The following is an 18030-nucleotide window of genomic DNA, read 5'->3' on the forward strand; positions in this document are numbered from 1 at the left end:
GTCAGCGCGGCGGGGCTGAGGCGGCGGCCGCCATCTTAGGGGGCGGAGGGAGGGGCCGGGGCTGAGGCGGCGCGGGGCTGACGCGGGCGGGCGGCGGGGCCGCAAGATGGCGGCGGCGGGCGACTGGTGGGCCGAGGCCTGCGAGAAGTTCCGCAGCGCCCGCACCCTGTCGGCCGTGGAGTCGCGCAAGGACCCGGAGAGCGAGCCCTACCGCTCCAAGTACAGCGCCCGGGCGCTGCTGCAGGAGGTGAAGCAGCAGCTGAGCGCCGCCGAGGAGGGAGGCGAGGCGCGGCTGCTGGCCGTGAGGCGCGCCGTGCTGGAGTACGAGCTGGGCGTCAACCACACCGACACCGAGGAGCTGTCGGCCGGCGAGGAGCACCTGCAGCGCTGCACGCAGCTCCTGCAGCCGCACCGCCTCTCCCCGGACTGCGTCTCCCTCTACATCCAGGCCCAGGTGGGCAGGGGGCTCTGAGGGAGCTCTGAGGGGGCCCTGGGTGCTGTGAGCTCGGCGGAGGGGCGCTGGGAGGGAGCTGCTCCTCTCCAGCCCCTTCGCTTCTCGCCCAAAAGAGTGGTTCCTCAGGGCTGTGGAGGTGTGCTGCTCGCTCGCTGAGCGTTAGCAGTGTGTTCTCTGGATGTAAACCAGGTGTTGGCAAAGCAGCCTCCTCCTCCGGATAGGGAAGCAGGGATTCGTAAGGAATTTGCAAGAATAGTAGAAGATTTCAGTGTGTCCAGACCTTAACTGGTACTCCTTAACCCTCACTTGCTGTCAAAGGCAAGTTGGGGGATGCTTTTATTTATGCAGTGTCCTGAAAAGGTAAATTATTCCTAAAATCGCTTGCTTGTTCGCTTTTCAGCATTGCCTGTTATTTCTTAATCTACTATATTTTATTCAAGACAAGTAAACACCATCTTGAGAGTCTAGAAGTAATAACATTCACTCCCTAAAACTGAAGTAGATAATACTGTTAACAAAATCTCTGTCCAACAGCAGACAGGGCTGCCATCACCTGCCACCCAGTGCAAGGTGTGCAGCTGTGAGCACTGCTGCTAGATGAGCGTGCCCTCAGCTTCCCATCCCAAGCGCTGTAAAAGACTTGAGTATTTAAATTAAAAACCACAAAGCCACCAAACCTGAGTATGAACGCAGTAGTAGTCACCGTGGCTGTAATTCTACATCAGCGTGTTTTAGGGACTGCAAATTATGTTGTCACTGCACTTGTGCTGTTTGGAGGGGAGGCGCGTTCCTTTTTCCTGCTGGGCCTGTTCCTGTAGTCCTACCTGTAATTTTTGACCTTTTACATAAGGGTATATATGGCAACTTCTGTCTAATTAAATTTGGTCAGTTCCAGTGCTCAGCAGTGGGTAAAATGTTCATAAACATCATGCTATGTGGTGCTTTCTTGTAAAAATAATAAAAGGAATGGAAATGAAAGGGCCACGAGGCTGGCGTACAACTATGCATAGTAGCTTTTTTGAAGGACTTTTTTTTAATCTTGATTTTGTAATAACACTGGCTAGGAATTAAATCAGCACAGTAGACATCGATCACTATTAATACCTTTGTCTTATTTTTGTAAAAGGTAGGTTTACAGCTGCAGTAACACGTTCCTATGTACTTTCCTGTAATATAAATCAAAAGGTGGCAATCCATAGCTTTTACGTCTTAGTAGTTCCTTTTCATCTCTTCTCGTAGTCAAAGTGTACGAGCAATCATTCCTAGCACTTTTTCCCTGTTAAATTTTTCCACAAAGTTGTGATGGCAAATATCTAATCTGATAGCGAATGATTTAAAAGATGCTTGAATCAGATGTAGAGCGTGCTGTGTTGAAAAAACTTTATTTGAACACACCTGTCCTAATTTGGGAGAGCAAACACAGAAAGTTACGCTTTGTGAGGTGATGTTTGTATGTATTTGCCCCTGTGGGAACCTTCCTCTTTGAGCAACTTGTGATAAAATGGGTTGCCTCTTGAAATGTATGATTTTAAAATACATATATGGGAATGAAGACTGATAAGTTATTTGGATAAAACGTGTGATGTAATTGGAAAATAACTATTTTGTTCTTCCTTTTAAATTCAGAACAATCTAGGTATCCTGTGGTCTGAAAGGGATGAAATTAAAACTGCACAAACTTACCTGGAATCTGCCGAAGCCTTGTATAATCAATACATGAAAGAGGTACTGTATTTATTAATATTCTGACAGGTCTTACTTTTGTGCATCACTTACAGTTTCATTGGTCTTGGAAAAAACATACAATGGAACTTGAGTTTCTGAGCTTCGTACTCGCTGCTGTGATACTTTTGAGTTTGTGCTGCTAGCAGAGGAGGCTCACTTGCTAGTTTCAAAATGGGTTTACTCAGAAAAATAGTTTTGCTCAAAAGAAAAAGTCCTTGATGAAAGATCTTTGAGGTGATACTCCACATTGAAGACAAGTAGAACTTGGTTTCTAATTGAGATTGTACTAATCTTGTTTTGGGAATGCTGTGAAATGTCAAACTTTCAGATAAGGGAAATAAAGTGCAATGTTTGCATGGCTTGGTCTGACCATGCACAATGTAATATTGCATAGAGGCAAGGAGTTTAGTTCATTTCAAAGAGGACAATCTTACAAGCAGTTATACCCCTCTTGCATATTAAACAACCTTTTGAGTCGTGGATTCTGCTGTATATCAACAAAGGCTCCCTTGTGCTATTGTTAGGTGGAAGAGTTCCTGAGCGAGCTAAAATTATTTGTGAGCTTAAAGGAGCAGTATGAAGTTAGCTGCATTAAATTAGTTTTACATGAACATGGATTACAGAATAAGTTATTCTGGAAATTTTAAGATGGGTTATTCTTTGTGGGTTATTTCCTGCCACAGTATTGCCTTTGTAACCGTGCTAGTCTACACTTAGAGAAGAGGTAATGGATAATAGGGTGTAAAAAATAACTTGTGTTACAAAGACTGTTCTCCACCCTCTGAATCAGTTGGTTTAACTAGAAACACTGTACCTCTATACAGACCCTCACTCTAATTAATTCCTGATGTTCATCAGTGATATACCCAGCCAAGCACGATATTGTTAGCTTCCACAACACCTCTAAAAGGTTGTGTCTTGCTCCAGTGGTTATGGTTTTGAATGGCTACTACCATGTATTTCAGTGGATTAGATTCTTCTTGTATGAAGAAAATAATTACTTTGTAGATACCACAATATACACGAGGATTATGACGGAGCTTTTGGTTTAAAAAACAAAAACAAAATGAAGTATTTCAGTAATAATTCACTCATTTTCATTAATTCATTAATTAATTGCATGTAGGTCATGTCTTAGATCAAGATTTAGTAGCTTCATCAAAAACATTGGCTGTTGTCTCATTTGTATGTTTGGGTGAACAGCCTCAGCAGTTTGTGAATAAAGGGAGTGATTGCAAAGTGGCAAGAGCAGTCCCTGCAGCAGGTCTGCTGAGCGCTCTGCACGTAATGTTCTCTGCGCTACTTCCTGCAGGATGTTTTCTTGTTACTGATTAATGCTGCTGGGCAAACGAATATTTCACACGTGAAGACAAGCTTAGTGCTAAACTGATGCTTTAAAAACATCGTTTTTAAAAAGCCGTTATGTTGTTACATAATCTAAAGACACCCAATTGTAGTCCTGTAAAAATACAGGGTGAGTATTTCTGGGGCAGGTAGCATGCGTTATTTTGAAGTATGCAGGCAGAAATATTTTACAAGCTGAACACGGTGTACTTCTGTGTGAAATTGTGGTCTTCTCCCCCCCACCCCCCAGATTTCTTGAATGATGTAGAATTGCTGCAGAGATGTGCCATTCAGATAGCTGTAGATGCGTTATGTGAAGTTCTGTTGAATTTAGGATTGCAAAGTGATAAAGCAGTCTGCAGCCAGCAGAGGGAGCGCTGTGTCACAAAGTAGGAGAAATGCAGTTGACTGAATAGGTGGTGTATTCCTGCAGGATGGAAATCCTCCCCTGGATCCCAGTGAACATTTCATGTCCGAAGAAGAAAAACTCACAGACCAAGAAAGATCAAAAAGGTGGGTACATAGCAGCATATTCTAATTTTTGTAATTTTTATTTTCTTACCTGGGAGGGTGTATTTAGGGAGTAGAAAATGACGAAATCTGAGGAGTTTCTTTTTTCAGATTTGAAAAAGCCTATACCCATACGCTGTATTATCTGGCCCAAATCTACCAACACCTAGAGATGACTGAGAAGGCTGCTCAGTATTGCCATACTACTCTGAAACGACAGCTTGAGTACTGTGGCTATTACCCCGTGGAATGGGCACTCAATGCTGCTACGCTGTCACAGTACTATCTCTCTAAGGTAATATAGTGATTTTTCTGCTGTAATTATATCATAAGCATAGCTAGCAAGTAAGACTACTGTTTAAACAGCTGTTTGGAGCAGGGTTCCCTGTTAAATTAAAAGTGGCCTCTTATTAAACCATGGATTGTCTTCTGACATGACAGAGCTATTATTTTTTTCTGAAGAAGCCATAGTAGCCTTGTTTTTTTTTTTTTTTCTGTGGCGTAGTGATGACAACAGGGAAAACGGACAGGGCTTTAGACAAGGAAAGCTGTGTAGTTAATGAACATCTCAGCAGTGATGTGACATGATGCTTGTAAGTGAAATTTACTAGGTCATAATTGCTTCATCTTAAATTGTTCTTTCTAATTATATTGTTCTCTTATCATACAGAGTCTGAAAACAAAGGCGTCTTAGGGCTGAGGTATTGCACGTTGTATGTTCCATATAAATCATTATCCTTTGTATTTTGGCACGTGTTTAAGAACTGAGCCTACATGAACATTAAGGCTAACTGTAAGATGGTAACTGTTATTTCTGCACATCTGTCTGGACTCTAAATAATCAGTCCTGTTAGGAAATGCTTCCATTTTGGTTAGGAATGTTGAAGTTCCAGACTACTCAGGTGCTTTTTCCTGATCCTTAAAAACTTCTGCCATCCATACCTAAACCAGTTAATGCTCACATGAAGAGTAACTTGTCACTTCCATGTGGTTTTGATGCATTGACAAGAGTAATCATTAAACAAGGCAAATATAAGTAAAGGAGTCCAAATCTGACTTTAATGTATTGACTTGTTTGTCCAGCTCCCTTTGACTAACGCCATCTGATACAGTCTTCACCAGAAGATGTCAGGAAGTGATAGTAGCATAGATCAGAGCAGTCTGAAAACGTTCACAGTCTAATATAAAAAAGAATATTAAAAGAGTGGCTTGCTTTTATGGCTGTGGTATGCAGAAAATAGTTAGAAAATACTGCGTTCAGTAGTACATGTGGAAACATTCTTTTCTTCCAGCATCCAGGGGAATATTCTTGAGAGCCTCTCAGTTCTGTAATTTGCTTTGTACTCCTGTCTCCGTGCTGCCTGAGGTGAGGGGTGTACTCAAGCTGAGAGCAGTGCCTGTGTTGCTTGTTCCAGTGTCAAACGCTGCCGTTTCTGTTTCTCTCAGCAATGCTTCATGGAGTCCCGACATTGTTTAGCAGCAGCCAGTGTCATCTTTAGCCAAGCTGGCCAGGTGCCATCTGCTGAAGACAGTAAGTTCGTACAAGTGTTCAACAATAAAATACGGTGAATTATGCATCATTCATACAGGCATTAAAAGTGAAGCCTATAAATATGTACAAAACATATTCTGGTGTTAATTTTCAAAAATCTCTTTTGTTAATAAACTGGAATGTCTCTGAAGAGCTGCTGCTACTGCAGCTTAAGATTAGCTATGAGTAAACCCTTTGAAAATAAAATTGAGTGCTTGTTGATGATGTTTCAGAAAGCATACCAGAAAGAGTTAGATAAGGTTTGCATTTACTGTAAAAGTGGCGAAGATTAAAAACTGAAACTTAAAACAATAGTTTTAAATTTTAATGCTTTCAATAGTGGCAGTTCACCCACTTGTTACTGTATCTGTGCTTAATATCCAGCTTACTTTTGTTGTAAACCATCAGAGGAGGATGATTCAATGAACCAAAAGGGGTGCTTCCTGGGCATAGTTTTTGAAGGGGGCAGGAAACTGCAGCTCTTAAAAACCACAAATCGAGAAGGTACTTGTACTGCCTTTTGTTGCTGAATGCTGCAGCCTCATTAATGGCTATTTTTGAAGTTGTAGATATCACCCTTGTTGTTTGGAGTATTTATGTAAAGGAACAACTTCACTGTTCAGCACAAAGATCAATAAAAGACTTCTAAAGAACTGACCGCAATTTTAAGGACCTGTGGTTACGTGATAGCATCAGTACGCAACATAAGTCATCGTTGTAGGATTATGCTTTGCTTATCTACAGCACAGCTTCTTATGTTCCATGTCTTGGGCAAATGAAAGCTTCAAAACAGAGCTTAACTGACGGAGTACTCAGGGTAGTCCCAGCGTGAGTTCATAACTCTGACTTTAAACAGTGAATTATATTGTTAAACTTCAATGGTTTGAGCTGTTTAGAGCTCTAGCACTTGAATCCATCCATATTGTTAATTCACACAAAGTATAACCTGAATAGACTCAAATGAATTTTACTTAATTGAAGTTCAGTGACAGTACCTTGATTTTAGTATTTTTTCTTGCTCAAAAATACAGAATTGTATGCAGTTGCCTTTGAGGATGTACTTATGTGATGGTGTCCAAAAGACTTTCAGTTTCAAGGGAACGGGACTGTCAGAGCTGGGTTATGCTGATCTCTTAGCCCTGTAAAAACCCAGGGGTTTTCAAACAGCCTGTGTTATAAAATATTCAGTAGGTCTGAATCGGTGTTTATGGGCTTCTGTAGCTACCTGTCTGCACAGTTGTCAGAGTTCTTGAATATGGTCATTAAAGTAAAAAATGAGGTTATGTTTTCAGTAGGCATGTAGAAGCATACCAGCTGTTTACAGAGTTGTATAATGACCTAACACAGTGAACACGTATCTGTCCAACAAGGAAGAAAAAATAATTAACTACAAGTAATGTTTCCTTTGCATGTAACATTTGGGGTTATTACTGGAGTGCTCAGGTATTAATGTTCTTCTGCGTTTATTTCCACTAACTAGATGAAAATGAGCAAGACCAGCAGGACCTTCGACAGAGAAAAGCTGAAATTGCAAGGTGCTGGATTAAGTATTGCTTGAATCTTCTGCAGAGTGCTCGGAAATTACTTGAGGTAACTCAAAATCTGTTCTATGGAATAGGTTGCTAAAAAGAAAAAGTCTGTTTTGATGCTTGTAGCAGGAGTCAGTTCATAGTTGGTAGCAAATGATAAGCAATTGCCCAATGAATAATAAAATAGCTGCTTGAAATCTAGCAGGTATTTCGTAGCGTGTTTTGGCTTTAATGCAGTACTTAGAAATAAGCATGGATGGGAGAAAAGCTCGCTAACGTGATCAGTGTGCTGCTTGTACAGCAACTTCACCAATTCCTCTCCTCCCTTGAATTTGCTCATGGCTTGATTTTGGCAGGTCAGTAAGAACATCCTCTTGATACGCAGCACATTCGCCTGCTGGTGTTTTCATGCTAAATGCTCTGCAGAAGCAGGGCCGTATGGCTTTACATTTATTGGTTTGATTACGTTGTCACACAGAGTAGGGAGACTTAAATTGTTTTTGTCCTGTGTTTTTACATAATCAAGCTTGTAATCTACACTTTTGTTAGTGAATATAAGGTTTAATGTGCAAGTGTGTCTTCTGTGTTTTGCTGCTAGCTAGTTTGTATTTGAAAAGTAACTTGTAAATAAAATGATCCAGTGTAAGCCTGCCTTTGTAAGGCACGTGCACTTTTAATTACTATGCTTTGTCTTTTCAGGATGACATTGGAGAGATGGATTTATTCAAGCAAATGCAACTTAAAGCCCAAAGGAGAATAGAGGAAGATGAGAACGAGAACGACAGGAAAAAAGCTGTCCTTTTTGGGACGAGCGATATATGTGACTCTGTCTTAGCCATGGAAGAGAAAGTGAGCAGCGTGTATCCGTTAGATTTTCAGGAAGCCAGGGAGATATTTCTAGTGGGTCAGAACTATGTTCAGGAAGCAAAAGAGTTCTTCCAGGTTGATGGTTATGTTACTGACCATATTGAGATTGTTCAGGATCACAGTGCGTTGTTTAAGGTCCTCGCTTTCTTCGAAGAAGACTATGAGAGACGCTGCAAAATGCACAAGCGTAGGATAGACATGCTGGAGCCGATATACGCAGACTTGAACCCGCAGTACTACCTGTTGATCAGTAGGCAGCTTCAGTTTGAACTAGCCGAGACCTATTACGAGATGATGGATTTAAAGGTATCTATCGGTAACAGGTTAGAGGGGCTTGACTCCCACACGATAAAAAAAGTGAATTCCTTGGCTCAGTTAGCAATCAAGTATTACGAACTCTTCTTAGATTCTTTGAGGGACCCAGATAAGGTGTTTCCTGAGGAGCTCGACGAAGATGTTCTCCGCCCTGCAATGGTGGCTAAATTTCATATCGCGCGGCTCTATAGTAAGCTTATTACTTCAGATAGCAAAAAGCAACTGGAAAATATGCAGACATCATTAGAATATTACACATTTCTGATAGACTATTGCGAGAAGCACCCAGATGCTGTCCGGGTTGTTGAGACTGAACTAGAGCTCAGTAAGGAGATGGTGGGCCTTCTTCCAGCAAGAATGGAGAGGCTGAGAGCAAAACTGGGGCCATTTGTATAAATACTTGCCTTGAAGGAAATGTGCATTATTAAAATGATCTCTGTCAAAACCAGTGCTGCCAGACAGTTCCTGTGCCGATTAATAAAACAGGTGCCCACAGTTTGGCAGTCCAACTAGAGCCTGCAGTAACGCAACTTCTTGAAAAACAGAGCACTCCACTTTAGTAGCTCACCCACACTAATGGTCTAAACCTTAAATGTAAAGTGAATGTCCAGAGGATGCTTTGTATTGCTTGTACTGTATGTAAATATAAACCTTTTCTCCTTCTATTTTTCCCTTTGAGATGCAGTCTAAATGTAGTGCTGCACAAAAATGGTTTCTTCGAAGAGAATCTGTTGCTCTGGCAAAAATTTTCGAAGAAACTTGAGGCACGTTCTTCCAATTAGAAAACTTCTCTTGTAACCTTTGTCCCCAGAAAACCTTATCTGTATGAAGGGAACTCTATTTTCATTATTTATTTTATGTGTTGCTCAGTGTTTTCTTTCCCTCTTAATTAAAACCTAACAGATAGAGGCTCAATAAATGGACTACCTTGACTAAATGTTTTTGTTCAGAGTCCTTAGAATTCTGTTTTGTCTTACTAAGATACGATACACGGTACAACTTCTACCAAAATAAATGCTTGTGAAAGTGTTTTCCCATGTGCCATCAATCAAAACACACGAGCATTTGAAGTGCCAGAATGACAAGCAAGAAAGCAGCAGACTTTCTTGCTCAAGGTGGGAGGAGATGCTCTGTTCTTTGTACAACTGTTAAAAAGTGGTAGGGTGTAGAGGTGCCATGGGATAGTGCTCCAAACACTGCTTCAAGGCCTGAGGTGCCATAAACAGCTCCTTGTGTAGGTCAGGAAGGTCAGAAGCTTTCTCAGCCAGCGCTGCAGGTAGGCACCTCTCCGAAGTTGCTGCAGATCCTCAGGAGCACTGTTCAAATGTCTCATTTGATGCCGTGGATTGCCAACTTCTCTACTAGAGCTGGTTCTCATTAAGGACCTGCTGGTTTGGCCGTGTTCCTGGTCTTACACTAACCATCACTTTTGCCCCGTTCTGAATTAGCCCCCTATTTACTCCTTCATGGAAGACCAGGCTGTGTTTCTGACCCAAAACACACTGAGCTTGCCTTTGTATTTCTTGTGTCTGTGGCAGGATTACAAGCCAGTGCTGTAGATGAAATATAGGCTGAGCACACGATCAAGCCATATACGTAGAGAGAAGAGTCGGAGAGGTCAGCCAGCTCTGGGAAAGCGCAGTGACAAGGGTGTGCAGTAACGAGCCGCCACATGCGGGCAGTCTTATCGTTATCGAGCTGATGGGAAGATTTTTACAGAAATGGAGGGCATTGAATGAGAACAGCCCAACTATGGGTTTCTTCTGGAAACCTCAAGAAAACGAGAACATTTTTAACTGGAGAGGGGCTGAGGGAGGAGCATATGCAAGCAAGAAAGTACATCGTGTATGTGTGGTAAAAACCTCTCGTTTGCAGACTGCTGCGCAGAACGGGCTGGCTGACTGCTAACCACAAGCAAATAGGCCAAGACACGGGGCCTGGAAATGAGAGGCAGCAAAGCTCAAAACTAGAGCATCTATTTTGCATGCATGCAGGGAGCGTGTGGGCACGTGTGTGTGAATGCGTGTGCGCACTGTTTGTTTTCCTACTTGTCTAGTCAGCCTTTACGAGTTTCCTTTCCACTGTCAGTACCTCAATTCAGTTTTTCCCTCGTCCTGACGGTGGGACGGCCCACAGGTCGTCAGAGGGCTGTACGGTGTTCTTGTGTTATTGCAGTTAAAGGCAGGGTGCATTTTTACCCCTAACTCATATAATTTAAAATACAAGGTTATATTTTTCTAATAACTCCAGCAGTTATTCAAGTATTTACTCTGTTCAAGTAGAAAAAGAACTTCAATGTTTTGTTTGTTTTCCCCTCATATTTAAATATTCCACCCTTGAGGGCCTCCACGTGAATGTTTTAAAGCAAGGCTGGGCTGATCAAACTTGGCTTTTCTTGTAATTCAGGGAAAGACAGACCGAGGGCTAACCCACTGTACAAACGCAGAGCTGAGTGCAGGGCCCTGTGTCACTTGTAGCCAGCAGCCGGTGCAGAGAGGAGCACCCCTCTTGGTAGCAGCTTTTGTTTTGTATTCACCTGGTCCAAGCTCAGTGGAGAACAGGACAATGCTTTAAAAGGCCTGGAAATAAGAGAGAACGGGGCTTTTTTCACACTTTTTTTTCAGCTTGTGTGGTTGGTGCTGTGGTTTGGACACCTCTTGCCTCTGCGGGAGTGCTTCAACTGGTCTTAAAAGCTGCAGTATAATGTAAGTGTATATATTAATTATATATTACATTTAGGGAAATGTTCCAGAAACCATTCATGTCTGTTCTTCATCTCCTACAGTAAAAGCTGAAGACTGCTACCAGCTGAACATATTTTATTCCTGAGACTAGTTCGTGCCAGATGCTCACTGCAACACATTGTGTTGTGGGACTTCGATGCATGTCTTTTTTATAGAAACCTCTTGAATATTTCCTATTTGTTAAACTATCTGATGGAATGGACTCAGATGGTGTAGTAGCTTAAAAAAAGGGAGGGAGGCCAGGAGGGGACTTGCTGGATTAGGCAGCAAAGCTCCCTTCAGGAATGCTGAGTTTTAACTGTGAAGTATGTGTGAGGTCAGGCATTTATTTCAAAGATTAATTAAAGATTAGATTCCCGTGAACTCCATTTAACCTGCGTTTTGTTCTTTTTTGTACCTCAAAAAAACTCGTGCCACTGAAAACTCCTCTCTGTTGTTCTGCTGTTTTTTTTTCTCCTTACCCAGCGTGGAGCAGTGAGGTTTACAAGCAGCCCATGTTTGTGCAGCATGCATATCAAGTGTCAGATCTCCTAGACGTGGAGGCTATAACCTCAGCGTCCTTCTTCAGACAGAGCACAACACTCACTGGAGACAATTTGTTTTGTTTAAAAACAGTTTCGTTTTAACTTAAAATGCTCTCAATTCTCATACTAGCAAAGACGCTTTACGCGTTACAAAGTGGGTGGATCAGGAAGCTCGTTAAATGGTTCAGGACAGGGAATGAAACCACTGCCTTTTTCTGTCTCACCCCAAAGCCTGTGGAAGGAGGGAGGCTCTTTCCCTTTTTCCCTCGAGGAGAGTGGCAGAACGGCCGCGTCCTTTGCCATTCTCCTCCCTTACACTGGCTGAAATATCAGGGGAACTGAGAAGCGAGCCCTCGCTTCCCCTTTCCCATCAGGAAAATGTGTCCCCCGCGCCCCCAGGGGGACAGTCTTACGTGATCTTGGCAAGGCGATGACTTCCTCCTCTATCTGCAGGCAGATGCCTCGATGTATCGGTGCAGAGCTGGCACTGGGTGTGATCGCTGCAGCAGCCCCACGTCCGGAAACATTGCAGGAGCCTGATTAAGCTCAACATCAGACAACGAGATACAAGGCTGATCTGCTTAACTTACGGCTTCAGGCATTTCAGTTTTGTTTTGGTTTGTTTTTTTCTTTTTTCCCTTTTGCTCAGCACTCCGTGAAGATGAGCTTTACTTGTGTGTTTCTTCTAAAAGATTGAGATAATCACTGCTGCTTTGATGTTTTCTGTGGAACTTTTAATTATAAAATGCCCAGAACCAGCCCCAGTCCCACCAGCAGGACCCCCACCTCGGCTGGCGTCCCTGAGGCTGACCCCTTCGCAGCCTTGCAGTTACAGAAGTGAAGACTGTTATGTTAACATCAAGTGTGTAAATTTGTGGCTGGAAGCATTTGTCAACTTTTTCCTCCTCAGTTGCAACATTTTAGGTTACTTTAGAGCTTGCCAGGAATAATTAATGCAGATTTTGAATTCCGTTTAAAAACGTGGCTCATGTGCTTCCAAGTAACTCTTTCGAAGTGCCTGCTGGCACTTTTTAATTTCGCTGTGTAGTTGATCACGTCTCGCGCTTCCTCATCCCAGCGAGATGTCTGAGCAATCAGTGATTTCCTACCAAGAGCCATTTGCCTGCCTGCCCTTTTCCAAAAGCTCACAGTTGGGGATTTACAGCCAAAGAGGTGAGCGTTGTACCAGAGAGACTGTGCGGGGAGGGAATACTGAGCACAGCCCCTTTTACAGCCACCAAAATAGCTCGAGTTTGTCTGGAGAAGTGACTGACAGCAGCTTGGAAGAGCACAATTGTTCAGGTGTTTTGTGCTCACGTGTCTAGTGCTGGAGGTTTTTTCTCATCTGGTGCACAGAAATGCTGAAAGTCTCCTCACATGCTCATTGACACTGCGAAAGAGACGTCGAGCAGTGATGCAAGTATTTCGCTGTTAGAGCTATTAGTAGGCTTTGCTGACAGAACAAAAAGGAATTGGGTGAGTGATGAGTGGAAGGCTGCGAAGGACAAGTTGGAGCGAGACGTCAGTCACTGGGCACCGTGAGAGGGCAGCGAGGGCGTGCGTCAGAGAGCTCCAACGTCCCCGTCTGAAACAAAGGGGGCAAAAAGAAGGAATTAGCAAGATGCTTTCCTGTAAGTTAACCCTCTCAGAGGAGAGGAAGAGAAAGTGGTTCCCAGACAGGCTCTCCCACAGCTCTGAGTGCTGGCCATGAAACTCTGCTCGCCTGGAGCCCGTCTCCAGAGGAGTCCAGCAGCCTCCAGGGATGCTTCAGAGCAGCCCACGAGAGGAGGCAGTCAGGTCGGCTCAGAGCCTCCCTCTGCCAGAAAACCAGGACTTTGCACATAACGGAGGCACTGATGGGCCAAAAGTGACATCAGGTTCTGTGCAATAGAGACGAGAGGACAGCAGGGATGATGCTGGAGCTGATGACCACCAGCCCAGCGTGGTCTGCAGGCTCAGGGAGAGGAGGGGACGATAAGGAACAGCACAACCTCCTGTATTTGCAAATAACTCTCAAATCCTTCTCCTGAACTTCTCCACGTGCTCTGTCTTATTTTTTACGGTGCCAAGCTGCCTATGTTACTTAGGGCTTTAGTAAGAGCACACCTCGCTCTACGCCATAAAGGCACAAAGTTCTGCTAGCAGGAGGGGCTCCTGAGTGTGACCACCCTCATCAGCCTGTCCTCACCCTAATAGAGCGTTTGCTGGGAGCACCACATGGGATGAATCCAGTCCCAGGCTGGCAGAGCTCTGTTTTTGACAGAGCCAAGATCGCTGGTGGCAGCTTCCTGTGGACCATCCGCAGCGCTCGGTGCCCGTGCAGTTGTGGCTTTTCTCTCTGGGTGTCTGTTGGCCTTTATCATGGGAAAAAAACAGGGAGCTGCTCTTCTGCGCGATCTAGATGGCAGCAAACGTCAGATTTCTGTGCAACGCACGTGAGCGGCAATGACTTCTTGTGAGATCTGAATCTTATCTTCACGGGCCAGGTCCTGATACTGCCCTTGGAGGCAAGAGGCTACGGCACGAGAGGCAGAGGGATGCTGTACCCTGCGGGCTGCTGTGCGCCAACATCCCAGGCACTGGGCTCAGCCACAGCCAGGGTGGAGGATCCATCCTGGACTTAGAAATCCCCTCAAGGGTCCCAAATCCTGGGTTCATCAGCTCTTTGTCGAGCTGTGATGCCCGTGGCCATCCTTCTCCCTTTAGCCTCTTTTCCAGCGCTGCTCAGCACATGTAGCCTTTCTGTACCGCCAGTCCCCAGCACAGCGACCTACAGATAACGCAGCGATGTGTAATATGTTTGTGTAGATAACAGTGACCCCTGAGCGTGCAGTGACCCCACAGCAGTTGGGCTTTATCTGATTTCTGAGCAGTTATGAATGAGAAACTTCTTTATCAGGACCCCCCTCTGGGTGGACAACGCCTCGCCCCTGTACCTGCATGATACGGGGCCACCAGGAGGGAATTTTCTTGCCCTAAATCCCCCGTTGTCAATGGCAGGATAGGTGCCCTCACGCTGGGCACTCTCACAGCATGATCGCAATTTACTGATGTTAAAAATTACTCATCACTCCTGAGGTACACTGGGAGATAAAACAGCCCTGCGAGTTATGACTGAGGCGTTGTTCATCACTTGAGCTTTTGAGATGTTTCTTCTCTGCTTTTGAGGCTATTTCCAGGCATTTTGGGCACCCTGGGAGGAATCCCAGGTGTCTGCGCAAGGGGCCAGAAGCAGCCCCCTCCCTCTCCCTGCCCCCAAATTAATGCCTTAGAAAAATGCAAAGCCCTTAATCTGCCTTACACGTGATTTGAAAGCAGCAGCACGGCGGCAGTAGGACGCTCCGATAGCCCCACAATGGCACATTTCAGGGTTATTGCTGTTGCAGAGGGGGCTGTGAGCTGTTCCCCTGCCCACACGGACACAGCCCAGTCCTGGGGGGGGGCCTGGGAAGGTTCCGTGAGCCCGTGACCAGCGGAAAAGTCAAAGGTGTGACGGCAGGGACGACACCCTGCATGTTTGCTCCGTTTCCTATTGATGTGCTGAGCACCACCTCAAAAGAAAAGAAAAGAAAAGAAAAAAAAAAAAAAAGCAAAGAAAACAAAAACAAAAACCAACACGGAGTTGATGCTAAAAATACAAAGTAGAGAAGTCGGTACAAATAACTGCTGCCTGCAAGCTTGTCTGTTCGTGCTAGCTTAGAGTCTCCTGGTTTTCCCATGCTGGAAAAACCACGTGTGGAAATGGAAAACAAATGGGAAGAGTTCGCAGCCCCTTGTCGGGCAGTGAATCCGAGGGAGCATCGCAGGGAAAGTCACCGCTGAGCAGAAGCACCGCCGGGGCCTCGGTGGACTTTCCACCTCATAAAAATAGATTCACCACAGACAGCTCGTGCTCCGCGGTGCTGCGGGAGGTGCTGGCAGCATGCTGGCCCCCACATCTCTGCCCGGCTTAACCTGGTGGGGAGTGGTATGAGTAAGAAAAAACCCATCACTGCCGTTGCCTTCTCGTGCCTGATTTATTCTTGGCTAAACTCAAGCCTGGCTGGTTTAATCCCAACGAAAAAGTTGCCAGTGCAACAACACGGTGGGCTGGAGGAAAGGGCAGTGGGCAGGGATGTGTGCCTGGCCCGTGTGCCTGGTGGGCTTGTCGTGGGTTTGCCTTTGCCCGCGGGCAGCACCGGGGTGGGGATTTCGATGCCCGGTGGGGAAGTGGGGGGCCGGAGCACTGGGCTTTTCCACACATGCCTCACTTCAGTCAATCAGGAAGCGGTGACGCAGGTTATGGGTTGGGTTTGAGGTTTCGGAAACCTTGTCTAAAAGTCGGTCTCCTCGCCTCACTGTATTTCTGAAGCGCGAGGCCGCAGCGGAGGCTGGCGGGGAGAGGAGGAATGCCAGCCAAAATGCAGCTCCCAGTCAGATGTAGCAGGAGGATTTTCCTGGCCGTTTGTGTAATCCTCTTTGTGGGATGCACAGCGCAAGGTAACGCCGAGCGGTTGTTCTCTCTGTAATCCTCTTTCTGGGTGAGGCAGTGTGGGCCAATGAAGCAGCCTCCAAATTTAAGGGAGAATCTTTCAAACTGACCTTCTTCTGGGAGGAACGAGGTCTGCTTAGGAAACCTGCTTTGCTAGCTTCTTGTTTTCTGAAGGGAGAATTGGAAGAAACGGTGCCTTTTGCTAGTGGAACATTTCTGCGTCCCTCACCCAACCCGTCTAAGAAAAAGACTTTGTAAAATAAGCTACTCTATGTACACATCTATCCAATATATGCCGATATAGATATTTTTAACCAGCCCTTTGTCAAGGGTCGGATTATCTCCTGATATTCTGTTACGCAGCTCTAGAGTAAGGCTGTTGCAGTCCCCATGTCATAACTCCTCTGCTCTACTTGTGGGAGGGAGGAAACGAAATTGGACGTAAGTGTGAGGAAATTAAACGGTCTATTCAGTACAGAAAAAATTGCAACACGCAGCACTAAAACAACGAAAAGGAAATGTTGATTCATGATGACAAATGCCTTGTGGATTCCTTTCTTGTAAGAGAGTGGCACTTACCAACGATGTGTAGGATAATTTCTTGCCAAACTATGGCAAACTATGGCTATGGCAGGGAGAAGCCTTCATTATGCACCTACTGCTGTTTGTGCTCTGAGGAGGAGCTTTCCGAGCTTAGAGCCTGCTTTCTGTATAATGCTTATTTACAAAGTATTTGGTTGTTTCTTCTGTTGCTGCTGTTGTTATAAAAAACCTCCATAAGATGCTAAGAGAAATAAATAAGAAAAGGGAATATGCTGCGAAAGCGGCAGGAAATCCTACCTGAGAGACTTTTTCTCTGACAGAAGAGTGTAGGAGGAAGCGGTAAGTCATCTAGCACATTGTGGCAGTACATGGAGCAATAGAGAGCCGTAATTACAGACAGATATTCCCAAGAAACTGAGAAAAATTACATAGAGTGCTGAAAGGAGGAGGATGTGCCAGGAGGCTTCAGAACAAGTTTAATTAAACGAGACTGGAAAGAAAGATGCTGTACTGTTGCTTCCATCCCCGTGTTCTCCTTTTGGTCATTTTGGAGGACTTGTTCCAAAGGACTTCCGGGAGGAACAAGGAACTTTGGAGGACTTGTTCCTCCTGGGGGGCACCGAGCCGTGGCGGTGGGGTTGGGTAATTTTGCCGTCGTGACACCCACGTCGGGACCGGTGGGTGCGGGTGGCTAACGCGGGCTGCTCCCACAGGTGCCCCCGTGCAGAAGGCGCGGTACAAGAGGGTGAGGTGCCGGCCCGACGCCTGGTCCCCCAACTGCATCGAGGAGAAGGCGCCCTGGCTCCTGCCCCATGGCGATGCCAACAGGATCCTGCCTCCCGTGGCCGACCCGTCCCCGTAAGTGCGCGCAGTGCCGTGGGCGTGCAGGGCCGTGGCTCGTCCGGCCCCGTGAGCGTGATATTTGGTAAATAATGTGGGAAATGGTGGGCGTGTAATGAACCCGCTGCTGTTTCAGGGTGAAGAGCGACCAGATGAGCGACATCTTCCCGCTCTCCGAGGAGGAATCGGGCTCCGGCTTGGACACGGCACTGGAGATGGAGCCGGCCTCGGGCTCAGGAGCCGAGGCCATCCCGGCTGCCCGGGCTGCCCGGGGACCCGAGCTGCCGCCGGGGCTGGGGCTGCGGCTGTCGGAGGAGGCTCTGCTCCTCTAGGGCCCCGGCCGCCATGACGGGACCACCCCCGCCACCGCTCAATAAAAACCCTTGCCTTATAACCCTGAACGGCTTTCGCTCAGTACATGTCTTTATTGGGGCTGGACGCTGGCTTGTTTTGGTACATTAAAAGCGTTTATTGGGGCTGAACACCGCGCTGTTTTGCTACATTAAAGGCGTTTATGGAGGCTGAAGGCTGCGCCGCTGTCACACACCCGCCACTCCCCCTCAGCGCCACCACCCCTCCCCCTGCTCCTCCCCCCACAGCCGCCCCTTCCCGCCCCTTCCCTCCGCGCATGCG

General features: G+C 45.8%; 2 protein-coding genes across 2 annotated transcripts; both read left to right on the plus strand.

The window, feature by feature from the left end:
* Window positions 1–87: 87 nt before the first annotated feature.
* KIFBP (kinesin family binding protein) lies at window positions 88–9304 on the plus strand. The gene is made up of 7 exons (XM_084289892.1): window positions 88–454; window positions 2081–2179; window positions 3957–4036; window positions 4145–4328; window positions 5480–5564; window positions 7045–7154; window positions 7793–9304. The coding sequence occupies exons 1-7, from the start codon at window positions 107–109 to the stop codon at window positions 8669–8671; spliced, it is 1785 nt and encodes a 594-aa protein (XP_084146018.1). The 5' UTR covers window positions 88–106; the 3' UTR covers window positions 8672–9304.
* A 6569-nt stretch (window positions 9305–15873) lies between these two features.
* Window positions 15874–17785, plus strand: SRGN (serglycin). Its single transcript, XM_084290567.1, has 3 exons — window positions 15874–16022; window positions 17271–17415; window positions 17534–17785. Exons 1-3 carry the CDS (start codon window positions 15932–15934, stop codon window positions 17727–17729), a joined length of 432 nt encoding a protein of 143 aa, XP_084146693.1. The 5' UTR covers window positions 15874–15931; the 3' UTR covers window positions 17730–17785.
* The last annotated feature ends 245 nt before the right edge of the window (window positions 17786–18030 follow it).

Source organism: Netta rufina, assembly GCF_964035555.1.
Source record: "Netta rufina genome assembly, chromosome: 7".
NCBI classification, from domain to species: Eukaryota; Metazoa; Chordata; class Aves; order Anseriformes; family Anatidae; genus Netta; species Netta rufina.